This window comes from Schistocerca serialis, chromosome 1 (assembly GCF_023864345.2).
Source record: "Schistocerca serialis cubense isolate TAMUIC-IGC-003099 chromosome 1, iqSchSeri2.2, whole genome shotgun sequence".
In the NCBI taxonomy this organism is placed as follows: domain Eukaryota; kingdom Metazoa; phylum Arthropoda; class Insecta; order Orthoptera; family Acrididae; genus Schistocerca; species Schistocerca serialis.
Window position 1 is genome coordinate 908,593,266 of NC_064638.1, and position 26,943 is coordinate 908,620,208.

Sequence of the window (26,943 nt, forward strand, 5' to 3'; positions counted from 1 at the left end):
CTTTCCAGTTCGGAGAAAAAAAAAAATCTGAGGCCTTAGAACTTGAATGCACCTCGTACATCCTCTTAAGTTAGTGTTACAGTGGAACTTAACTTACTTTAAGGGTGGAATTGGTTGGTGCTAAAGATTTATGAAGCGTCATGGACTTAGCATGCGAAACAAAACCAAAATATCTCAGAAAATGCCACAAGAGTAGGAAGAGAAAATATTATCTTTCTATCGCTTTATTATTCAGCGCTGAAAGAAAACCAGTGTGGAACTAAGCCAAATTGCAAGTATGGATGAAACTCCACTGGCATTTGATGTGCCGAGTAACAGAACTGTTGTTAGGAAAGATCCTGAAACTGAAGCTAAAAAAAACAAGTGGACATTGAAACATGCACTACACTGTTGTCCTTTAATGTTGTGCTAATGGTACTAAACTTAATCCAATGATAATTTTCAAGTACAAAACAATGCCAAAACCTTATGAAATACGCCAGGTGCTGTTTTCACATACATGGCAACGACTGGATGGATGAGGCTGGTATGAAATTATGGATTAACAGAGTGGTAGAGAACGAAAGGTGCTTTATTGAAGAAGAGTTTTCTTCTTGTGCTAGAACAGTTTAGCAGTCCTGTGAAAGAGAAATTGAGACAGGGAAATACAGAGCTTGCTCCTATTTCAGGATGACTCACTTCACAATTGCAACTGTTTGATGTCTTGGCAAATAAAGCATTTAAAGTGTATATGAGAGAGGAATGGAACAAATGGATGATGGATGAAATCCAACATGAATTCATGTCGAAGGGAGCTTTAAGACAACCTACAGTCAGACAAGTGTGTCAGTGGACGAAATAGTTGTGGCCTAGAGTGAAGAGAAGATATTATTGTTAAATCTTTGAAGAACTGCAACATACATAAATCTCTCTATGGTAGTGGAGGCCATTATATATATATGAAGATTACATCAAAGAAAAGGAAGAAGAAGAAGTTAGAATCATGATTTTCAGGGATTTTAAAACTCAGTTAGGTTTTATAAACTAAGAAATTTTTGTTAGTCTGGCTTTGCAGTCTAATAATAAATATGATACAAATGTTATTTATTAAAAAAATTGCTTAAAAATGAAGATGTGGCTTATTGTCCATAGCATCTTATAGTCTGTAAAATACAGTAAGTACTTTTCACCCATTGTTTATAGCAAAGTATTTGACATAAAAGCTCATTTAATAGTAGCCAGTAAGCACTCACTGAATAAAAATAGCTTCACTAAACAAGTCGTCAGTGAAGTTACAGTGCCTATTAACGTAACAGAACTGGACAGGAAATGCTGTGTATAATCTGTGAACTGGAAAGCGAGCAGCGATCCTGGTGGAGGAAGTCGCTTTCCCTGGAAGAACACAGTCGCACAGGCTTGCTAAGTATGTAAATTATTTTGGAATTTTCCATCTCAGTTTACTCAGTACAGTGTTGCCTTTATGCATTTTTTTGTTGATTCCTATGACCCTTAACTGGGGAAGTATATAGGAACACAAAGTAACAGATATAATAAATGTTGCACCTTAGTTTCACAGAAAATTTATGACAAATGTTATATATATTACTCCCCCCCCCCCCCCCCCCCCACTCGCCACACACACACACGCACACACACACACACACACACACACACACACACACACACACACACACAAAATCCTTTTCCTCTGTAGATTTCAAGATCAAAACCAGTCTTATTTAAGGAAAAGCTCACTTACGCTATAATAATACTGTCTCTTTATGCACAAGGTTACAACAGGATGCACAGTATATTCATCCTTGTACTCGTTTTATTGGCTCCAAGGAGGGCTCAGTCATTTGCAATATAGAACACCAACTACCAACATACTGAAAAGTGGGCGACTATGTATGTGAGAAACTGTTGCCTGTCTACAACACTCCTCAAAGAAATAAAAGTCACTGGTTTTCTAGCTGTTGTACTAGACTGTACCCTCATCAATAATAGCAAATATGACATACACATAGAAAAAAAATTAACTTCATGGCTATGAAAGTCTACATCTAAAAATGATGATATATAAGAAAATACCATGCCTCAGGTTGGAGATAGTTCATCCTTGGCACAATCTGATACATTTCTCTTATTGCATCTGCTTCCCACAGCCGCAAAGGTCTTACAACATTGGTGAATGACAACAGCAAATGTGCAGCTGAATGGCACAGTCTTTCTGGCTCTCCAGCTTTAGTCAGCAATGGATAAACAGATTGTATGATATCTACCATAACTTGTTCATATACTGCCCTCATACTTCCTTCAGACCTCAACTGAGCAATCCAGTGACACCAGGCTTTTAGAGCAGCAAGAACTTGGGAATGGCTGAAATGAAAGTATTATTAATGCTATTGTAAGTTAAGAAAATAATCGTTTAAATACATTGCAGAAAAATATATAAATAATACAAAGATTTGAAATAGGAAGTGTTGCTTTGTTTATTATTCTGTAATTTTTTTAAAGAAACTCAAAATATATAATATTAAAGAATTATTTAGCCTGATATGAAACGGAAGTTTTAATACATTTCTTGTGGCAGGCATCTTCGCAGCAGCTGTCTACAAATTGCAGTACTTCAAAAGAAATACTGTCTTTTGCATGTTGGACATTGAGTTTTTTTTTAACTTGGGCACCCAGACATATTTTGCCGTAGTTACAAGGGAGCTACAAGGAGCATCTGGAAATAAAATGTGACTTTTTTTGCTTGCATATATACAAGTAGGTACACATACAAGCTATAATAGATTTAAAACAGTTTATTGAAATTTTCGTAATAAAATGGAAAAGCCCTTACAGATCAGCAAGTAACTCCATTATTCGAAAGCCAAGCCAGGCTGCCACAAGACAGGAAATGTGTCTGGGTGCACAAGTTAAATACTTAATTTGCAGCACACGAAAGGCATTCTTCTTTTGAATTACAGCAATTTAGAAGTTTCAATATCTATCAGATAGAAACACATGCCATAAAAAAGGGCAGGGCCATACATTAATAGCTTTAGTCAAACCTGTTCCAGTATTAAATTATTTAACGAATATTTCACATCGTACAAAAAATAAAAGACAAAATTAATATATTCAGCATTTTACAGTTTCAGTATCATATATTCTTTCTTAAAAATCTCCACAAGGACATATTTAAAAAGAAAATAGTGACCGGATACAATTGGATGGTTAACCAAGAATCACAATTACATAGTGTGTTACAAAACATAGCAAAGTGACAGTTCATCTAATTACTGTATTCTATTATACTGACAATGATAAAATACAGTATTATTACAACACACACACACACACACACACACACACACACACACACACACACTCTGAAGTAAATGTACTGAGAATTAAGTGGGGAAAAAATGGGGACTAGGTAGAAACATTAAGTTAAGAGACCAAAATACATAGATATAAAATGAATAGTTGAAAAGTAAGGAAACTCAATGATTTAAATAATGAAAACTGCTCCAGTTACTTATGTTTTGATGCTTAGCACAACGGGTTTTGAGAATTTATGCTCTTCCAGTGCATTTGTACATTTATTAAGATGAATATGTTTGGTGATGGTTGTATGCATGATTTTCTGCCTCTCTTGCAGCCTTTGGCGATTAGAAGGTGTTGTGACTCTTTCATTATACAGAGTATCACATATCCACAAATCATCACTTACAATGTTTGTTTACAAAGCATGCTACAAAGACATTATGACACTAGTCTCACAATATCTTAGTAGCATGTTTTATAAACAAACAGTGTGAGTGATGATTTGCTTGTATGAGATATTCTGTATAATGGAGGAAGCAGAATACCTTCTAACTGCAAGAAGACACAACAGTGGCAGAAAATCACACATGTCATCACCAAACATATTCATGTAAACAAGTACACAAATGCACCTGAAAAGCATTTTGCTAAGCATCAAAACACAAGTAACTGGGTAGTTTCCTTTACTATACTTCATGGACTGTAAGACACTTATTTTTCTTCTGAAAACTGCCTCCAAATTTCAGGTGCAACTTATACTGAAAATTTATATGAAAATGTCTAGTGTTTGATTTAAATTTTCTGTCAGTCTTAACCCTATACTTCCCAGGTCACTTTTTCGTCACCCACTGACCCAGGTGTGGTCAGAGTGACCACTATATTTAAACAGCCATAAAAATTGCATTCAGCAGTTTCAGTGGAACAGTTCAGATTTTATGTAAAAGGTTGCATTAATACCACACAAAAAATTTATTATAATAAATTTTAAAGGTAATTATTATGAAAAAACCGTATTTAAACAGAAAACTGTACAAACTAAACATAGTATTACATGATAATGTCAATGCTATGAAAACTCAAATACCTCCCACTCTAAATTTTACTTTTTGCTATATTTCTATTGTTTATTATTCATGCAATTAAAAAACATAACTCCCACCAAACATTCATTCACAAAATGAAAATTACATTAGTACTTTTTAGATGTTTAGTTTCATTCTCAGTGGCTTTCTTTGCACTCTGCTGGAATTTTGTTCAGATTGGTTTCTTGCAACAATGGCCAAAATAAGACGTATTTCTCTTCTTTTTTGGATCATACACGGAGCATGTTTTGTGTTTTTTCAATCATTCTGCAACAACTTGTAATCTTAGTTCTGCTACACCCAAAATATAGTGAAGGATGCACGAAATTCACATAGCCTTATGTTCACTTTCATTTTCACTGCCACTGTCCGATCCAACATCACTTCCTAAACTCTTCTCAAATTATTTTAAAATAGTATCCTCAAAGTCAGTGCCTGTAACATGAACAGTAGACGTAGCTCTGGCTACTGAATCAATAATGCATCGTCCCTGGTGCAGTCTCAGAGATGGCTAGGATGAAAGAAGCAGTAATAGTACAGGGCCACATCATATTCAAATGGCTACTGACAAAGGAAACCTTGGCAGCTTCAGAAAGAACAACTACGTAACACTGTAATTTCCTACCCCCAGCATTATGCATTAGCAGTGGAGTAACAATAAATGCTAGCAGTCTGAGGGACAGCACCTGGGACCCAAGGATTAAAAATAGCCATATATTCAGTGCCACATGAAACCTCTCCCTATTTGGCAACATTGGATTCAATTGGCAGCAGCATTGCACCAATGCAATGATCATGAGTTGCAGGGACTCACAAGCTTGCTAACACTGTCTCCCTCCCACCCCACCATCACAAGCCCGGAATACTGTCTAGCCTCTGATGTGTCATTGCACTCAACGGTGCCAGTAAACTTGAATTGAAAGTGATTTGTGTTATCGGTCACAGTATAATGTTTTTGTTAGTAGCTATAGTTTCATAATAGAAAAAAAAGAGGTATTCATACGATGCGGGCTATAAATTGAAAATAACAGTATATGCAAAAGAACAAGGAAACAGAGCAGCTGATCAGCATTTCAGCCCTCTACCAACAGAAAGAAACCATTTACGGCTGCCAGGCTAATAAAGAGTAACAGAAAAAATGAAGATGACTAAATGTGCAAATAGAGGACTGAATGCAAAATGGCCAAAACTAGAAGATGATGTATTCAAATGGATTCAAGGACACTGTCAAAATGGCACTGGAATTAATACAAAAATGATTCAAATACACGCTTGTAAGCTAGCACTACAGTGGACTTAACAGATTTTAAGGGTGGAGGTTTATGAAGCATCATGGACTTAGCATGCCAACCAAAACCAAAATATCTCAGAAAATGCAAGAAGAGTAGGAAGAGAAAATATCTTTCTATCACTTTGCTATTCAACATCGAAAGAAAACCAGTGTGGAACTAAGCCAAACAACAAGTATGGACGAAACTCCTCTGGCATTTGATTAGTCGAGTAACAGAACTGTTGTCATTAATGATGCTAAAACTGTAACTATAAAAACAAGTGAACATGAAAACATGCACTACACTGTTGTCCTTTCATGTTATGCTGAAGGTACTAAACTCAATTCAATGATAATTTTCAAGCACAAAAGAATGCCAAAATCTTTTGAAATACTGTGAGGTGGTGGTGTTCAGGTACATGACAATGACTGGATGGACGAGGCTGGTATGAAATTATGAATTAACAGAGTGGGAGAGAGAAGAAAAGGTGCTTTATTAAAGAAGAATTCTCTTCTTGTGCTAGATCAGTTTAGTAGTCGTGTGAAAAATTCTGCGGAAGAGAAACAGAGGCAGAGAAATACAGAAATTGCCCTTATTCCAGGACGACTTACTTCACAATTGCAACTTTCTGATGTTTCAATAAATAAACTGTTTACAGTATATAAGAGAGAGAAATGGATAATGGATGAAACCCAACATGAATTCACGCCAGAGAGAGCTTTAAAACAATCTACAATCAAACAAGTATGTTAGTGGCTAAAACAGTTGTGGCTAGATTGAGAGAAGCGATTATTGTTATATCTTTGAGGAACTGTGGCATAAGTAATGCTCTCGATGACAGTGGAGACCACCTTATATATGAAGAGGACAGCGATGACAGTGAAGAGGGAGGAGGAGGAGAATTAGTTCATTTTGTGGCGGCGTTCGTAGCGACAAACAATTCGCTGTAGAAACGGCTTACGAAGTCACCGCCACACTTTTAATAGCGGGCCGCCTGGTACGCTGGAACAGTGAACAGAAAGATGAAAACCCAAACACTCTGATTAAATAAAAGTCGGTACTTATCTTTATTAACGAAGATACAGAAACAGTAGTGAACTCCGTGTCTACAGAAATCTGTCTAGTTCGAGTCGGAGCGGCTAGGTCAACGTCGGCTGACGACAAACAACAACTCTGCTGCGATGAACACACAACTGACTAGCAAGTACACAATTCGGTGGCGAGTATACAACTGAGCGGCGAATACAGAACTGTCCTAGCGCTCGCGACTCCAGCGCTTAAGAAACCAGAAGCCAGCGGTGGCGCGCGCAGACTTGCGGCGATTTCCTGTCTCGCTGGCGCTGCTTATGCGGACGGCGTCCGGACTTTGATGCTGCCAACCTTTTGGCAGCGGGCTCGGGTTGCATTACTGGCTAGGATATAACAGTTCAGATGACTATTTTCAGATTTTAAAGGTCAGTTTGGTTTTATAAACTAAGAATTTTTTTAGTCTAGCTTTGCACTCTTACAATAAAAATGGCAAAAATGTTATTTAAAAAACTGCTTAAAAATTAATGTGCTTCTTACAGTCTGTAACTTCTTTTGATCCGTAAAATATGGTATTTAACTCATGAATGAGGCAGTTTCAGACTTTCTTGAAATATCTAATATGATGAACGAAATTAAGGAAGCTCAAATTATACAGAAAGTAAGTTCGGAAGAGGGATGCTGTAACTGCAGTTATACAGGGAATGAAAAAAAGTGTGATGTAGATTTAAGACGTGATAAACAAATAGGCTTCTTTAATGCACTATTTTCATATAGCTTAGCACATAAACGATACAAACTCTTTGTGGGCCATATTTGTCAGTTGTAATTTGCAAAGCAAGGTAGATATTATGCTTGGATAACTAAAGCAACAAAAAAGCTATTAATGATTTTAAAAAATATTTACTTATGCTGGCAAGATTAGGGCACCCTCTGTTACATCTAACTAGGAATTTTATATTTTTTGCATTACATTCATACTAACACAAGTTATATAAAGAATTACATTTAATATGTGCTACAACACTTAGATTTAACTATAACATAACTAATGAAACACAGTAGTAGCTATAGTAAGAGAAACCACAGTTTATATTAGTCCATAAAAAGTAGAACAATGAAGTCAGACTACAGCCAGGTTGGTTTAAATTATGGTCAATGGCAGCGATAAATGTAACAGAAGTTATGGGAGAGGATTGTGATAGAACACAGATAACGAAAATATTGGGGAAAAAAAGTGGAGTGACAAGAGAAGATGGAAGCATTTGATTTCCTGTTTCCCAGAGAGAATATGGCTAAGAAGTTATGATGTTGGCAAAAGAGGGCTATAGCTTACTCTCACATGGCAAAGTGCTCTGCATTGTGCACAGTTTTATGTTCATTCTGCTTAAGATTATGGATTTGTGTTCACATTGTACACACCTGCAGACATCAATACCATGCTTGATTGACCTGTGAGCCTTAATAATACATGTCCTCCGAGATGGACAGACGTGGAGGATAAGGGTGGCTTTAACTGAAGTTTCAGATAGAAGAGTTGTTTGAAAGTTTAGCTGATGGGGAAAAAAGTGTCAGTCCTTTGTATTGTGTGGACAAGAATTGAAGATTACAATACCTCATCAATAGCTCTGGTGTGTACTTTCAAACAAATCCCCGCAGGCAGTCTGACAGCTTTGCACCTACCTGATGGAAGCAAGGCTAAAAAATGTATAAAACAACTTTAGGGAACCTTAACTTTAAATTATAAGATGAGAAGTCATGTGCATCGCAAGAATATGTGGTCGTCATTTAATCTTCATATAATGTGAAAAACTACAATGGTAGTCATGAAGTTTTGATTAAACACAAAAAAGGTTTACACATTTTTTTTTGTTTGTTTGCAGGTACGTGTCCACAATCCTAGTTCACAGCGGAATCCTCTTGCCACGATACTGTAGCTTGCTGGCAGAGAAGCCAAAACTAAACAGTGCAGCCCACTGATAAAATGGAATACCACATAATCATTCATTCTCAGCAGCAGCACCAGGAATGTTAGTTGTTTCAGGCCACTGCAGACAGTTTAAAAAGTCGTCTGGATTGGTAAAACTACAAGACATACAGAAAAATGACATATCAGAGGTTAGAGCATCTCTCCGGGTTTTGGTTCATAATATATAACGTGGTATAGTTGTAGAGCAGGCGGCTAGGGAGCGGACGTGTCTGAACATGTAGACAAATCATCTGTCCCATATGGTCGCATCAAACTAGTTCATGCTTACAGATAGGCAACCCAATGAATAAATTTCCATACTAGGCTACTGTCATTCACCTTACCACTCTCAGCAGCAGTGACTTCAATGAATGATACACAAGTATTGAGATTTGCTGCATTGAAAATTGTGTCCATACTGAGGACCTGAAAAATGAGTTAGAAACTTGGAGCATATTATTGTCATATTTAGAGGAAATGGACATAAAGATGCATATTTTTGACATTTAGAGGTCATATTGAGGTTTATTTTGTTCCCTGACAACCCAAGAACCTCCCAGGATATTAGGCCAATAGATTTCCAAAATGAGATAATACGGGATGAGCTATCAGAATAAAAGCCTTTTCAGGTAAATGTGAGTAGTTTATGGAGGGACATAGTTTTGTTTTTCCACTTAGGTAGTTTCTCGGATAAGGATGCTAAAGACTTGTGATGGTTCACTGTTGCAATATGGACTATCAGAGTAGAAACATGCTTTGGTATTTGTTACCCGCAGTTAATGCGTATTCAGGTCATTCACCTGATCTCTGCAGTGCGCCAACAATGCCCTACTACTTGTTGTTGGCATTTCAGAATATGAATCATTTTTGCATGTGTTTCCGTGCTGTTCACAACGACTCTTTGCTACCTTCTTCAAATTACAAATATGCCCCAGCTAAAAACCAATAATTTATGGAAATGGATCGGGAGTGACTGTGCTTTCACAACAGAAAGTTAAATAATATTCTCCCAAGGTTAAATAATATTCTCCCAACTATGTGAAAAAGAGGTAGTTTAATTTTGTAAATTTGCATGCATGTTTTCTATGTAGGGGGGGGGGGGAAAAAAAAAAACTTTAGGAATTATCTTCGGCGTTATTGAAATTTAAAAAAATGTTAAATGTTGCGAGGGGATCTAAGTTCCAATTTTTAGGAACTTATTTGTAGTCTTAATTCGCTTTTTTGAGTGACCATCTCAAGGGTACACACTGTTCTCTTACATTATTGTACAACTGTACATATTTATTGATATTTATTCATTTCTCCAACGCTTTAGGTCAAGGTTGAGAAAAAAATTCAACTGGATCAGCATAAAAAGACATCTCAGCACCAGAACAATGTAACCAAGATACAGTTAAAAACTCTACAGCAACCACTGATATCCTCATTTTCGAAGCATATGGATGACAAAAATGAGTTAAAAAATGGCTCTGAGCACTATGGGACTTAACATCGGAGGTCATCAGTCCCCTTGAACTTAGAACTACTTAAACCTAACTAACCTAAGGACATCACACACATCCATGCCCGAGGCAGGATTCGAACCTGCGACCGTAGCGGTCGCATGGTTCCAGACTGAAGCGCCTAGAACCGCTTGGCCTCTCCAGCCGGCAAATTGAGTTCAATGAAGATCTTTGTGAGGCTTTAATATAAGCAAACATCCCCTTGAATAAGCTGGAGAATGAAGGGTTAAGGACCTTCTTGAAAAAAATACACAGGAAAAGATATTCCTCATGAGTCAATGCTCAGAAAGAACTATGTGGACCCACTGTATGAAAAGGTAAGGTTTTCGGTAATTTTTATGAAAGTAAGTATGTGAAAGTCAATGGATATAATTTGGTATAATAATAGTTGTTTAATTTAAAAAACTCAAAAAATAAATTTAAATTATCTTTGAATATTTATTTTTGTAAAATGAACATTGTTACTTGAACATAGAAAAAACTACATTTAAAGTGAGTGAAGTTTTTCAATAAATGAAAAGACAAAAGAAGAAAGGGCTTGAGAAGGAGACAGTCTGTCTTGAAATGTTCACTGCAAAAAAGAAAGTAAATTTAAATATAATTTTTTGTGCGAATTAAATGACTATTATTTTGGTGAATGTATATACATAAGAAAATAGTCAAAATATAGGTAGGTGCTAAAACGGATATAGTTTGTTTTCATGTGTATGTCTCCTCCGTAATGTCCACATGTTTATGTGTATTTTTTAATTTAGTTTCTCTATTACAGACATTGGAGAATATTAGGAAAGACCACTGATTCTTGCAGTCAGTAAATGGTGCACGTCATAGCTGGAAAACTCTCTGCTGACAAGGCTGGACGAGGACACCTCATACTGTGTAAAGAAGTGGAACGAACGACACACACCACGAATGCACGCACAGTGCAGGAAGCATTGTGTAAGTTTCGCCAATACTGAATAGTTTAAAATAAATTATAGATAATATAAGAGTGAAGTTTTTCACATCATATCCTGAGCCAATAATTAGTTTTTCACATCATTTTCCGAGCCAATAATTAAACAATAAAAAAAATGGTAAAATTTGTAAAATCCTCTGATTTCTTCTAGGTGTGCTATGGAGATGTGAAGATCAGAAACGTGGGGAGAACAAGGATTTGGCCTTTGCGATGGATAGTGAAACATATATGCTGAAGGCCGCAGAGTGTCTCCGAGGTGTTTTACCCTAAAATTATTCACCTCACGTGTCTGGTTCATGGGATACATCAAATTGCTGAAGAGATCAGAGCCACATTACCAGAGATCAACAGCCTTATATCTTGGGCAAAGAAGGTTTTCATCACGGTACCAAGTCGTGTGAGAGCTCTCAAGACTGCTCACCCCGACTGTCCTCTGCCACCTGAACCGGTCTTGACAAGGTGGGGAACGTGGATTTCAGCTAAAAGTATTATGCAGACAACAACAGAAGAGTTGAAGAGGTATGGCATATGTAGTCCTGGATAAATTGAATAAGCAAAGAAAACAAACACAACAAAGAATTTCAATGTTGTTGTTGTTGTTGTTGTGGTCTTCACTCCTGAGACTGGTTTGATGCAGCTCTCCATGCTACTCTATCCTGTGCAAGCTTCTTCATCTCCCAGCACCTACTGCAACCTACATCCTTCTGAATCTGTTTTGTGTTCGTCTCTTGGTCTCCCTCTACGATTTTTACCCTCCATGCTGCCCTCCAATACTAAATTGGTGATCCCTTGATGCCTCAAAATATGTCCTACCAACTGATCCCTTCTTCTAGTCAAGTTGTGCCACAAACTTCTCTTATCACCAATCCTATTCAATACCTCCTCATTAGTTATGTGATCTACCCATCCAATCTTCAGCATCCTTCTGTAGCACCACTTTTAGAAAGCTTCTATTCTCTTCTTGTCCAAACTATTTATTATCCATGTTTCACTTCCATACATGGCTACACTCCATACAAATATTTTCAGAAATGACTTCCTGACACTTAAATCTATACTCGATGTTAACAAATTTCTCTTCTTCAGAAACCCTTTCCTTGCCATTGCCAGTCTACATTGTATATCCTCTCTACTTCGACCATCATCAGTTATTTTGCTCCCCAAGTAGCAAAACTCCTTGACATTTCCTAATCTAATACCCTCAGCATCACCCGACTTAATTCGACTACATTCCATTATCCTTGTTTTGCTTTTGTTAATGTTCATCTTATATCCTCCTTTCAAGACACTATCCATTTCATTCAACTGCTCTTCCAAGTCCTTTGCTGTCTCTGACAGAATTACAATGTCATTGGCGAACATCAAAAGTTTTTATTTCTTCTCCATGAATTTTAGTACTTACTCCGAATTTCTCTTTTGTTTCCTTTACTGCTTGCTCAATATATAGATTGAATAACATTGGAGAGAGGCTACAACCCTGTCTCACCCGCTTCCCAACCACTGCTTCCCTTTCATGTCCCTCGACTCTTATAACTACCATCTGGTTTCTGTACAAATTGTAAATAGCCTTTTGCTCCCTGTATCTTACCCCTGCCACCTTCAGAATTTGAAAGAGTGTATTCCAGTCAATGTTGTCAAAAGCTTTCTCTAAGTCTACAAATACTACAAATGTAGGTTTGCCTTTCCTTAATCTAGTTTCTAAGATAAGTCGTAGGGTCAGTATTACCTCACATGTTCCAATATTTCTACAGAATCCAAAATGATCTTCCCCGAGGTAGGCTTCTACTAGTTTTTCTATTCGTCTGTAAAGAATTCGTGTTACTATTTTACAGCCGTGACTTATTAAACTGATAGTTCAGTAATTTTCACATCTGTCAACATGTGCTTTCTTTGGGATTGGAATTATTATATTCTTCTTGAAGTCTGAGGGTATTTCGACTGTCTCATACATTTTGCTCACCAGATGGTAGAGTTCCGTCAGGACTGGCTCTCCCAAGGTCGTCAGTTATTCTAACGGAATGTTGTTTATTCCTGGGGCCTTGTTTCGACTCAGGTCTTTCAGTGCTCTGTCAAACTCTTCACGTAGTATCATATCTCCCATTTCATCTTCATCTACATCCTCTTCCATTTCCATAATATCGTCCTCACGTGCATCGCCCTTGTATAGACCCTCTATATACTCCTTCCACCTTTCTGCCTTCCCTTCTTTGCTTAGAACTGGGTTTCCATCTGAGCTCTTGATATTCATACAAGTGGTTCTCGTTTCTTCAAAGGTCTCGTAATTTTTCCTGTAGGCAGTATCTATCTTACCCCTAGTGAGACAAGCCTCTAAATCCTTACATTTGTCCTCTAGTCATCCCTCTTCAGCCATTTTGCACTTCCTGTCATTCTCATTTTTGAGATGTTTGTATTCCTTTTTTGCCTGCTTCATTTACTGCATTTTTGTATTTTCTCCTTTCATCAATTAAATTCAGTATTTCTTCTGTTACCCAAGGATTTCTACTTTTTACCTATTTGATCCTCTGCGACCTTCACTACCGGTACTTCACACCTCAAAGTTTGCGGATGATTAACTACAAAAGAAAAACAACTGTAATGCGAAACATACAAGAACCACAGCATGTGGAAACAAGCTAATACAATTTTTTTTGTAATCTGTGATTATTATCTTAAACATTTGAATTTATACATGCAATAACAGTAAACGGAATTTTCTTGTTCATTAACAGAAAGAAAGAAAGTAATAATAATAATAATAATAATAATAATAATAATAGTAATAATAATAATATAAAATAAACACTGACTGTGCTGTAACTTCAGTGAAACATGCCTGAATAAAAGAAGCAAAAAAATCATGGCCGCTTAAAGCAGATCCCATCCAAAAAGGTATTTATTTGTAAGCAAACATGGACACAAGAGCTTCAGCTTCATAATGAATATTCTTGAAATGAACCTCAATCTGCCATCTACAACAGTGTGCTGAAAAGTAATGCCTTCGAATTTTTTATATGAAAAGTCTTGAAGCTTTTTAAATAAAATGAATGTTATTAACAGTCTACATCTTTATTCTTCATGTCTACATATTTACTTCCCAACAAAGTCACCATGGCGATGAACATATGTCTCCCAACTGGAGACCAGTTTTTTGATACCGTCACTGTAGAATGTTGGATTTTGTTGAAAGAGCCACTATCTCATTTCTGCTTGCGCCACTTCATTACTGTCAAACTGAAGGTCCTTGAAGATGTTAGTCAGGATAGTCTGGAGGATGATCTGTGATAGTGAACCAAAAGTGTCTGATTGTTGCAGATATCACAGTCCTCGTGTGTGATCTGGCATTTACATGCTGACGGAGAGGGTGCTCAATTTGTGAATGAACTCTTCGAATTCAAAACTAAATTACAGTGTGCTGTTTGTCACTCACCAATACAATATTTTACATACTGCCATCATACATTGGTAAAATTCAAAACTCCCTAGTGGCAGAGGCTGCAAATCCGTAGACATGAAGAATATAAAGTTGTAGAATGTTGATAATCTTTGCTTTATTTACAAAGCTTCACGAGTTTTCACACAAAAACTTCAGACACATTACTTTTCAGCATGACCTTGTACTTTTCCTGCTACTAGTTTTGTGTGTGTGTGTGTGTGTGTGTGTGTGTGTGTGTGTGTGTGTGTGTGTGTGTGTGTACTATCCTAAATCACTCCAGAAGTGAACTCCTAGATTTGTGTATTAGTCTTTCCACCTACGTAGGGAAAGGGAGAGAAGGAAACATAGTAGGTGAATATGGATTGGGGGGAAGAAATGAAAGAGGAAGCCGCCTTGTAGAATTTTGCACAGAGCATAACTTAATCATCGCTAACACTTGGTTCAAGAATCATAAAAGAAGGTTGTATACCTGGAAGAATCCTGGAGATACTAAAAGGTATCAGATAGATTATATAATGGTAAGACAGAGATTTAGGAACCAGGTTTTAAATTGTAAGACATTTCCAGGGGCAGATGTGGATTCTGACCACAATCTATTGGTTATGAACTGCAGATTGAAACTGAAGAAACTGCAAAAAGGTGGGAATTTAAGGAGATGGGACCTGGATAAACTGAAAGAACCAGAGGTTGTAGAGAGTTTCAGGGAGAGCATAAGGGAACAATTGACAGGAATGGGGGAAAGAAATACAGTAGAAGAAGAATGGGTAGCTCTGAGGGATGTAGTAGTGAAGGCAGCAGAGGATCAAGTAGGTAAAAAGACGAGGGCTAATAGAAATCCTTGGGTAACAGAGGAGACACTGAATTTAATTGATGAAAAGAGAAAATATAAAAATGCAGTAAATGAAGCAGGCAAAAAGGAATACAAACGTCTCAAAAATGAGATCGACAGGAAGTGCAAAATGGCTAAGCAGGGATGGCTAGAGGACAAATGTAAGGATGTAGAGGCTTGTCTCACTAGGGGTAAGATAGATACTGCCTACAGGAAAATTAAAGAGACCTTTGGAGAGAAGAGAACCACTTGTATGAATATCAAGAGCTCAGATGGCAACCCAGTTCTAAGCAAAAAAGGGAAGGCAGAAAGGTGGAAGGGGTATATAGAGGGTTTATACAAGGGCGATGTACTTGAGGACAATATTATGGAAATGGAAGAGGATGTAGATGAAGATGAAATGGGAGATAAGATACTGCGTGAAGAGTTTGACAGAGCACTGAAAGACCTGAGTTGAAACACGGCCCCGGGAGTAGACAACATTCCATTACAACTACTGATGGCCTTGGGAGAGCCAGTCATGACAAAACTCTACCATCTGGTGAGCAAGATGTATGAGACAGGCGAAATACCCACAGACTTCAAGAAGAATATAATAATTCCAATCCCAAAGAAAGCAGGTGTTGACAGATGTGAAAATTACCGAACTATCAGCTTAACAAGTCACAGCTGCAAAATACTAACGCGAATTCTTTACAGACGAATGGAAAAACTAGTAGAAGCGGATCTCGGGGAAGATCAGTTCGGATTCCGTAGAAATGTTGGAACACGTGAGGCAATACTAACCTTACAACTTATCTTAGAAGAAAGATTAAGAAAAGGCAGACCTACGTATCTAGCATTTGTAGACTTAGAGAAAGCTTTTGACAACGTTAACTGGAATACTCTCTTTCAAATTCTGAAGGTGGCAGGTGTCAAATTCTGAAGGTGGCAGGTGTCAAATACAGGGAGCGAAAGGCTATTTAGAATTTGTACAGAAACCAGATGGCAGTTATAAGAGTCGAGGGGCATGAAAGGGAAGCAGTGGTTGGGAAAGGAATGAGACAGGGTTGTAGCCTCTGCCCGATGTTATTCAATCTGTATATTGAGCAAGCAGTAAAGGAAACAAAAGAAAAATTTGGAGTAGGTATTAAAATTCATGGAGAAGAAGTAAAAACTTTGAGGTTCGCCGATGACATTGTAATTCTGTCAGAGACAGCAAAGGACTTGGAAGAGCAGTTGAAAGGAATGGACAGTGTCTTGAAAGGAGGATATAAGATGAACATCAACAAAAGCAAAATGAGGATAATGGAATGTAGTCAAATTAAATCGGGTGATGCTGAGGGGGTTAGATCAGGAAATGAGACACTTAAAGTAGTAAAGGAGTTTTGCTATTTAGGGAGTAAAATAACTGATGATGGTCGAAGTAGAGAGGATGTATAATGTAGACTGACAATGGCAAGGAAAGCGTTTCTGAAGAAGAGAAATTTGTTAACATCGAGTATAGATTTAAGTGTCAGGAAGTTGTTTATGAAAGTATTTGTATGGAGTGTAGCCATGTATGGAAGTGAAACATGGACGATAACCAGTTTGGACAAGAAGAGAATAGAAGCTTTCTAAAAGTGATGCTACAGAAGGATGCTGAAGATTGGATGGGTAGATCACATAACTAATGAGGAGGTATTGAATAGGATTGGTGATAAGAGAAGTTTGTGGCACAACTTGACTAGAAGAAGGGATCAGTTGGTAGGACATGTTCTGAGGCATCAAGGGATCACCAATTTAGTACTGGAGGGCAGCGTGGAGGGTAAAAATCGCAGAGGGAGACCAAGAGATGAATACACTAAGCAGATTCAGAAGGATGTAGGTTGCAGTAGGTACTGGGAGATGAAGAAGCTTGCACAGGATAGAGTAGCATGGAGAGCTGCATCAAACCAATCTCAGGACTGAAGACCACCACAACAACAACAACAACAACAACAACCTACGTATGAACATGTTCTATTTGTTTATGCTAAAAGTCTATGCTCCAGGATGTTTCAACAGTATAAGCGACTGGCATTGTCAAAGCTTCACCCTCCATTGCTTGAGGTGGACTAAGGTTAGCTCATGGCCACAGGTTATAAGGACCTGGTGTACCAACATCCAAGGGCTTTTCCATGGTCATTTCCGGTGTGGTTCTCCTCTTGATATCTGCAATGGTTGTTTGCTATAGCACGGGGAGCCAGTATCTATTCATCTCATGGCTTTCTTCTTTCCTGTAGAAATTATTCTCATGTTTGTCTATTTCTATACCTTCTGTGAGCAAGCATATGTGATAGCTCGTATCTATAGCCAGAACTTCTGTGTCAGCGAATTTTACTGTGTGGCTCACCTCACACAGCATGTGCTCTGCCATGCTTGATTTCTCCATCTGCCCCAACCTGCAATGTTCTCTAACCCTGGTGTTGATTTTTTTAATAAATACTCTTTATGCCATGTTTGCACAATGTATGGCTGATTCTGTCCATCACTCTGGGAATGCCTCCGTGCCACATACAATTTACTACGGAAGTAGAAAAGGACAAACAGGTACCCTTTCAAGATGTGCTGGTCATAAGGGATGGTGAAAACCTGGGACATAGCTTGTATCGAAAACTGACACAAACGGACCAATGCCGGCACAAACTGTCAAATCACTGCCTGAACCAGAAAAAGAGATGTGATTAATATGCTTGTAATGCAAGGGAGATGAATATGTGACCCACAGCGCCTCAGATGCAATATGCAACACCTGGAAAGCATTCTGAGGAGCAATGGGTACGCCACCAGTTATATAAGAAGTGTAACAGAGTCACTCAGAGACACATCGGAAAAGGAAATGTCAGGTATGACCTTTCTGCTATATAAGCCCACAGTGATGGGCAGAATCAGCTGTACGTTGTGCAGATGTGGCATAAAGACTATTTATAGACAAACAAAGAAGATCAGAGTGTTTCTCAGATTGGCTAGGGAGAAAAAGGGACCCACTTGCAACATAAGGAATATGCCATGTATCATGCACATGCAGAAAAATTTATGTTGAAATGACTGGTCAGTCAATCAACACCAGGATCAAAGAACATAAGCAGCATTGCAGGTTAGGGCAGGTGGGGAAATCGGTCATGGCACAGTAAGTGCTGACTGTAAAGTAAAATTCACCGACACGGAATTTCTGGCTGTAAAAAAGAGCTATCACAGGGGCATATTCAGAGAAGCTACAGAAATACACAAACATGAGAATAGTTTTAACAGGACAGAAGAAAGCCTCAAGGTGAATGGATCTTGGATTCCCATGCTGGAGTGAACAACTGTTGCAGATAGCAAGAGGAGAACTGCACCAGAAATTACCGGAGAAAATCCCTGCCTCCACCTCCTCCTCTTCCCCCTCCCCTCTGGGCAAAAACAATTAATTAACTTTGGAGCAAAGACAAAAGAATAAACAAAATAATGGCAATCAGTTCAAAAGTGTACATTTTTGCACATTAGAGATATTAAAATCAGCTGCTCGGTCACATTAAACACCACACTGGCCCGCTCCAAGTCTGTGCCACTTTTCAATGGCAGCCTCCATTAGCCCTTTGCACACCAACAATGAGTGGCACTAGACTCTGCGAATTTTGTTTTCCACTCTGATGCGGAGGTCCATTCAACATGATTTTTGGTCTTCTTTATACTTTTACAAAATTAGCTGCAAATAGTTTATTTCTAGTTGTTTTTAAATTGGTTCATGATAAGATTGTTTTGCTGTTTTGTGCCATTTTCAAGCGTCCCTGTTGACATTACATTTATCTGTTATTTTATTCGATGTCCATGTATCACTGTTATGAGAATTTTATTTTATATTATGCTTACGTCTAGATGGAGTGATGTCCATAAAACATATTCAAATGTAATTTCCTTTATTTACTACGTTGTTAATATAGGTCACATACAGACATGATTCACAGTTTCCACACTGGGGAGGCTGCGGCATTTATTGATTGGAATTAATCTAGAACTCAGGCTACTCTACAGATCTATCTGTCACCACAACCAAGATTTCAGGTGGTGGTGGTGGTGGTGGTGGTGGTGGTGGTGGTGGTGGTGGGGAGGGGGGTTGCAATACCACACACTAGCCAAATAATGTTAACATAATCTTTTTCTGTTTAATAATCAACTACTAAGTCAAATCAAAAGCTAACTCCAAGATGAAACTTACAGGTAGCTTATTTATCCCTATGTCACTTTTCCCAGCAGTTTATCACAACAAATCATAATAAAAGACACATTTTGGAGAGATCATTAATGTGGTGTGTGTTAGCTTTACTGCATGCTTAATGTTTTTGGTATTTTCATTTCTAAATTTCAGATGGATAAAGTTTTGTGTGCTCAAACAACGGTGTTTAAGAGTTCGTGTGATGTTTCTATGATGTCATGGATATCATGCCATGTGGCTGACATGAGCAATTGCTCTGTTAAAATTGTGTGTATATCTTGCCTGGATTTACATTGTTTTTGTTCTGGATTCATGTTTACATTGGGTCTGGGTGCACCAAGTTCCTTCACTTTCATCCTGCCGGATGTTCCAACATTTTACCTGATAAATTGCACAGTGGATTCATATTGTATTGTTTTCAAACTTGTGGTGTTCTGCTGTTATTCACAAGAATGTAAAACTCACTAAAATCATGCATGATAACTCACAAAAAGAAACTTGCTAATGACAAGTTACTGCAATCAGCAAGCAAGGGGGCATATTTTATGCACCTTTCCTCTCATCATCAGTAAAACTGTTGCTAGGTGATGATGCTTATGTTACCGTATTCTAGTGCACTCTGGCAAGACATTTGCAAACTTATTCCAATAGCGGATACAGCAGCCAGTAGCAGAAACAAAAAGAACTATCTGAAACACTATTAATGCACTAATACTAAATGTTAATTAATGATACAACAAAGTATAACAGAGATATACAGAGACAGGGATTCGACAGCGAAGTTTCAGAAACTCTTTTTATTAATGTAGGTTGATTCTTACAAAGAAGAAGACAGCAACCAGCCACTCTTTTTATTCCTTTTTGATGCACGCAGAGGAAATGAAAATTGTTTGCAGGCTGGTAGGACACACTCAGGCTGAAATACCTGAGCCTTTGGGACACCTGTAAGAGCTTTATTCTGATGAAGACATGCTCCCAAAACTCTGCTACATTGAGCTAAGCAGCATTTCAATGTGCAGCCTTAAGACTAGCTACTAACTGTTTGAAAAATATTGCTTCATATCACATATCAACATTTCCAAAGACGCTGACAGGCATTATTTAAATCCATGTGGGAAATATGCAAAAAGTGTTCTGATAATTTAAATTCTGTAATACGTTAGTGAGACAGTTATTTTAATACATATAGCTCTGCCTCAGAGCCTTTATTTATGAGCCATGCCTGGTGACATTTACCTTCTACGTAAATTTCATATTAACTTTTTTTGACAGTTGTCAAATGACACATTGTTCCATTTATGCATTATGTTCGCAAATAAATTATATGTTAAGTAGTCAGAGATAATTTTGCCAGAGATATTTTGCATTATGTAGATGTGCGACCTTAATGCTGTCTATTGTTTTTTGTTTATCATTTTGTGTTCATTCGTTTTCTTTTTCTATTATGTTAATAGTTTTCCACATAATTTTTATGTTTGAGGTCCACTTGTTCATTTAGGATGTCATTTGGTATCTGTTTGTGTCTATATAAATTTCTAGTTCTTTCAAAATATTCGTGGTTTGACCTCTTGGTATCCCAAGTAGAATTTTCAAAGCATTTTCAATTGTGTGCACTCTATAGTTTTTATTTCTTAAGTGTATATAAAAACTTTATGGACGTCACTCCATCCCCCTAGACATAAGTATGATATGAGATAGAAATCTCATAGTACTGTTAAACGGATGGAGAATAAATGATATCAAATGTAATGTCGACAAGAACACTTGAAAATGGCACTAGTGCCAAAACAATCTTGTTGTGAACCTACCTAAAAATAAAATAAACTATTTGCACCTAATTTTGTAGAAGTGTAAAGGCGATGCCATATTATGATCTTATGAAAACTGTGGGCCCAGCAGAGAAGAAGTTATTTAATATTACGATTTTTTGTACCTCTCTCATGCTCTAATCTCAAATCTGGCTGTACTAGGCATCATGCTGCATGATACTGCTGTATACGGAAGCCCGTGTTCATTCACTGTCATACTGTATTAGTTGTGTTGCGAAAGAAGTTGTAATTATTACATTAAAGTTAGTAGAATAGGTTTGTTTATAAATAACTCATCTGCTACCAGTCACAAATTTCTTTATTTTATTTTTCGCACGATGCGTTTCGGGAAATGATTCCCATTTTCAAGTGCATTTTTTGTGTTTGTTATGCCATTCCTCTGTTACACAACACACGCATGTTCAAAATTCATAGGAAAAACGCAATGACTGACTCCACAATCCCTGCAACCTCATGTCACCCAAATATCCATAAACAGGCAGTATATGGATCGATGCTACATAGGGCAACTAAAATACAATTGAACCAAGAAAACATGCAACAAGAAATAAACACAGTGAAAAAGATTGCTGTTGCCAATGGGTACAATGCTTCCATAGTTGACACAATCCTAGGCAAAGTGAAGAAAGACCCAGGTACAAACTGTACCACAGAAGAAAAAGATAAAAACAAATGTATATCTAGTATCCCATACATTGGCATTGTATCACAGAAGATTGCAAATATTTTCAAAAATCACAATGTAAAAATTGGATTTTCTACATGTAATAAACTACAACAAAAAATAACACACAATATAAAGTGCAAGCATGAGCCATACTCAGACTCTGGAATATACAAGGTCACATGCCAGGAATGACCCATGTTCTACCTAGGACATACAAGCCGAAATTTCAACACGAGGTACACAAAGCACATAAAAGCCTACACACACAACAGACACACTCCATCAGCCATAGCAACACATGTACACGATACAAGACATCCATTTGGAAAAATAGAGCAAACTGTCAAAGTACTCCACTGACTAAATAAAGGACATAAAATGGATTGGAGATATATTCACATTACAGAAAATATGAAGATAAAATATTAAACAAAAAACTTGAAAGTAAATCAGTGAATTTCTTCAGATGTTTCGATAGTATACTTAAATAAAAATAGTAACACATACAAATAAGCACAATTGTAAAATAGGCAAGTAAATTATGATCCAAATTGTTAAGACAAATAGCCTCTGTACAAAAGCATATCATACTTTGTGGAAGACCTACAATGTCATCTCTGTTGACTACTTGTAGGAACATTCGTGTAACTGTTTTCTTTATGCAAAATGTTTTCGATGTTTAAAAGTGTACAAAAAAATGTGTGTGATGTTTCGTGTGTGTAGAGACTGCACAAATGGACCATAAGGAAACTAAGTACAAATTATTCTAAATTTTGCCACTAACTTCACAAAAAGATCAACAACCACTAAAAATTGCGTGTTTTCTTATATACTGCAGTAAAGTCAATGAAATGAAGCAGAATCTCACGCATTGACATCACATAGGAATGACACAACAAACACAAAAAACTCACTTGAAAATGAGAATCATTTCCAGAAACATGTCGTGCGAAAAATAAAATAAAGAGAATCGTGACTGGTAACAGATGAGTTATTTATAAACAAACCTATTGTTTTTACTGTCGTAGGCTTTCAGAACCATTTATAATGGATCAAATCAGAAAGTTAGTAGACACGAAATGGCTAGGTCTTCACCCACAGTCAGTTCTGACGAGGAGATTGTAGAGATGTTAGGGGAATGTCTAAGTGAGAACGAGAGTAACAATGATATTGATGATGACAGAGATTCATTTGTAAACAATTAGAATGAAATAATGATGGAAACAGTCCAACATGAAAGTTTCAAATCATATAACACAACGAAAAGATCTGTATTGTAATGTTTATGTAAAATACTTGAATGAAAGCACACTTTCTGCTTCAATGGTGCAGTATATCCTAATTGATTGTCAGTGGCCTCATTGTTTCCACAAAGAGACTTGTGGAATTCTCTGTGGCGCACTTGCTGCACAGGCAGTAGCAATTTAAATAACAGTGCATGGAGACACCCTATGTTTGCATCACAGAACGCAAAAGGTTAAGTCATCCAGAGTGTGATGATGGTTCTTGCAATAATGCACGACAGGTTTCAACTGTGCCAAGAGATCATGTCAGCAGAGACTGGATGCCATTTCATTCGGTTCATTCTTGCCTCCTGGAGGAACGTCTTCATGAGGTGCTTGGGGTATGCTGATGCATCATCATCTTGGTAGATAAGCCCAGCTCTGAAATATTGAACTGTAGGGCTGTACTAAGTTGGAGCATCCTGTTTATATACTGTACAGTCCTTAAATTATCCTTGATACTGGCCCAAATCATGACTAACTCACCTCACCACTTAACCTGTGGAACTGCATGCCTGAGACACGCATTAATAAGTGGCTACTTACTGACTCCTCCATGATGATCATCATCAAGTGTCAGAGAAATCCTGAACTCATTGGCAAAGAGAACCTAATGCCTTTAATCAACATGACATTCCAGGTGTTACCTTGCCTTCTTATGTTGTTAAGAGTATGTACTGTTGTTCATAATGGATACCTAGAGACAAAGATGATCATGTAGAGATGGTTATGTACATCTGGATCACCATAGACCTCCCAGTTGCTTCCAAAATGGCAGTTGTGTTTCGTTTTCCTGAGGTAGGCTAAAAACTATAATTTATAGGTAGAGGTCATCAATTGGTGGTGTTGACAATGGATAATCATTGTGAGGTAGACTTTTATGTTTTGTGTCCCACAATAGCAAATAAATGGCTGAAAGATGTTGCCACAGTGTATGGCAATTTAGTGATCAACATTCTACACTGATAACCCTTCTTGCTGTAAAGTGAAAATGACTGCCATGTCTAAGTTTGAAATGGCCATCTGAAGATGTTGACTAGCAGAATTGTGAACACAAACACCATTAACCCACTTAAGATTGGAGACAAAATGCACTCTACTGAACTGTACACCACCTTAAACTACTTTCACATAAGCCCACTACTCACCACTGAGAACCATTTCTACTAGAATATTATGTTCTACAGAAACAACTGATAAAATAAGAGTGAGGCAACCACTCACCTATAGTGGACTGATGTGTGCAGTATAGACTTGTGTAACAGAAAACACTATTCACACCAGCTTTCAAGCTATTATTCTTTCTTGATCAATAGCACACACATTTATGCACATACTCACACAAGTACCCAAAAGTGCACTATCACAGATGTTGCGAGGCTTGCTGCATCCATGGGAGTGTGCATGGTTTGTGTGTGTGTGTGTGTGTGTGTGTGTGTGTGTGTGTGTGTGTGTGTGTGTGTGTACTTTTGCTAGAAAAAGACCATGAGCTCAAAAGCTGGTGAGAACATTGTTTTCTGTTATGTGTATTTACACTGCACACATCAGTCTGCTTCGGATGAGTGGCTGCCTTTCCCTTATTGTATGTACTGTTCCATCCAGGTTATTCTGTTATTGTGAAGTTCTACAGAAAGTTGTCTGTAATAAACACTGTATGCCACAACATGACTGTTACGGACCACACCATTCTCTCCCAACTGTTAGATAGTAGTACGCTGTAATAAAATTGTGGAACTTATGAAACAGTTTTTTGTTTTTGATCTCCAGTCAGATTTTCACTGACACAGTGTTTCCAAAATGAGCTACTAAACTGTAGGATGTTACGTTATATAATGGTACTACCCTGTTTCCACATCTGTTATATAAGACAATTAGTGCTGCTTAATTATCACACTTGCAAATACAAATCCATATCCTTCCTTAGTAAGAGAGAGTCACGGTGATTCTGTATCGTGGATATATCAATTGCACACTATGTAGAGTCATAATTCACTACACTGTTTTTTGTAACAAGCTGTTTGATGTAAACTCATATAATAATTTCAGTCTAAAGGCACACAGATGGAAACTGAATGGACAATTATATATTATGCTGTGTAATAACAATATAAAATATTACTTTAAAAAGCTTAACGTGCTGTATGAAACTTAAGAGTACAAAGGTCAATAATTCGAGGAATACTTGACAGCTTGAATGTGCGTTGCATCATGTCCCACCAGATACCACTTCGTTTTAACTGTAGCTGATCATTTTATGGATGTTTTGTGGTTGTGGTGGTGGTGAAGCAAGGGGTCAGAAGTGTGTGATTAGTGCTAACTTCTCTGGGTGGAGTTATTAAGACTAACAATATACAAAAAGCCCCACTTCAAATTCTGTCCCAGAACACTTCATTCTCATAGGAAAATTGATCTGGCAGTATCACACCAATTTTATAGCACCAGAACAATTCACATGGAATCGAAGCTCAGTCTCCACACAATTGAAGATTTACGTTGTAGTCTGTCTAGCCATACTAGTGAAGTCAATAAGTGCTCTGGAATTCTTTTCCCTAAATCTGTAGGTGCAGTATAAGCACCAATTTCGGCAGCATAGTAGTTAATACAGCCACCCCATCTACGATAAAAATAATTCTACATGCCTACTCCTGATATGTTCATGGACTGTGTGGAACACATAACAGAATTCAGCAGCCAGGCTACTGTTTCCTCAAAGTTTGTCATCCTGTGGGTTCTAGCGATGCAAAACTGAAAAGTTGAAATATTATCTACACAAACAGACTACTTTTAGTCCTCACTGTATCATATGTTCCTGGGAAGAATGTCTCAAAAAGAAGAGGCTCTCTAAAAGTGACCTGCAGATTTGATAAAATACACATCATCACAAATGTGACATCACTATAAGTGAAAGAATAATGTTTAATTTTATAATTTAATGTCTTTGTCAATGTCATAGTCTTACAGAAATGCGCTTCATTTCAGTTGGAGAAGGATGGTGCGAGCAATGAGCTGTGAACTGCTGAAGTAATCATCCAACAACTGGCCAGAAGTTTTTTTAAGAAATCTTTGGGAAACTAATAATTAAAACTTATGTTTGTAACCCCCCGCCCCCAAACAGATCATAAATGAGAGTGTAGTGTTTTATCTAGACAGTGATGAATTGTTTTCATTTTTGTGAATGAGGACTGAGGATTGTTACACAGTGGCAAAAGATCTTTGTACAATGTGTCTGTATTTTTTTTAGTTATGTGTATCCTTTTTGCCTGAAGGCAAAAGATGAGGAATTAAATCATCTGCTCATGCAGAGTCATTAATATCTGAGGATGCCTAATACAACCCAAATCACCAACTGCTCCAGAGATAGTACAGGAATGGATATTCATCTAAAATGCTCTCAAAATCGGCATGAAACTCTTCAATCCGTATATGACTTCCATAGTCCTCTTGGTCCCAATGTTCCACATTAAAGCTCCTGTTTCTGCTAATGATAATTGCAATCAACACAGAGTAACCATTATAAACACACATGAGCTGATGCAAATTTTCAGGAAAAAATCATGTTTAACTGACTTCCACTTATTTCTGCAGCAATTCCTAACAGATCC

General features: G+C 37.5%; 1 protein-coding gene and 1 long non-coding RNA gene across 4 annotated transcripts in view; one reads left to right on the forward strand and one right to left on the reverse strand.

Moving 5' to 3' along the window:
• The window catches only part of LOC126412065 (exportin-6-B), a 357,950-nt gene that overhangs the window by 61,867 nt on the left and 269,140 nt on the right, over nucleotides 1-26,943 (reverse strand). For all 3 annotated transcript variants that reach the window (XM_050081474.1, XM_050081465.1, XM_050081456.1), the window contains one exon: nucleotides 2,076-2,358. In XM_050081474.1, coding sequence (XP_049937431.1) covers nucleotides 2,076-2,358 — 283 coding nt within the window. The remainder of the gene's footprint in view (nucleotides 1-2,075; nucleotides 2,359-26,943) is intronic.
• LOC126412086 (uncharacterized) lies at nucleotides 9,980-26,581 on the forward strand. The gene is made up of 4 exons (XR_007575224.1): nucleotides 9,980-10,464; nucleotides 10,917-11,086; nucleotides 11,257-11,624; nucleotides 26,321-26,581. It is a non-coding gene; the product is annotated as an uncharacterized LOC126412086 (long non-coding RNA).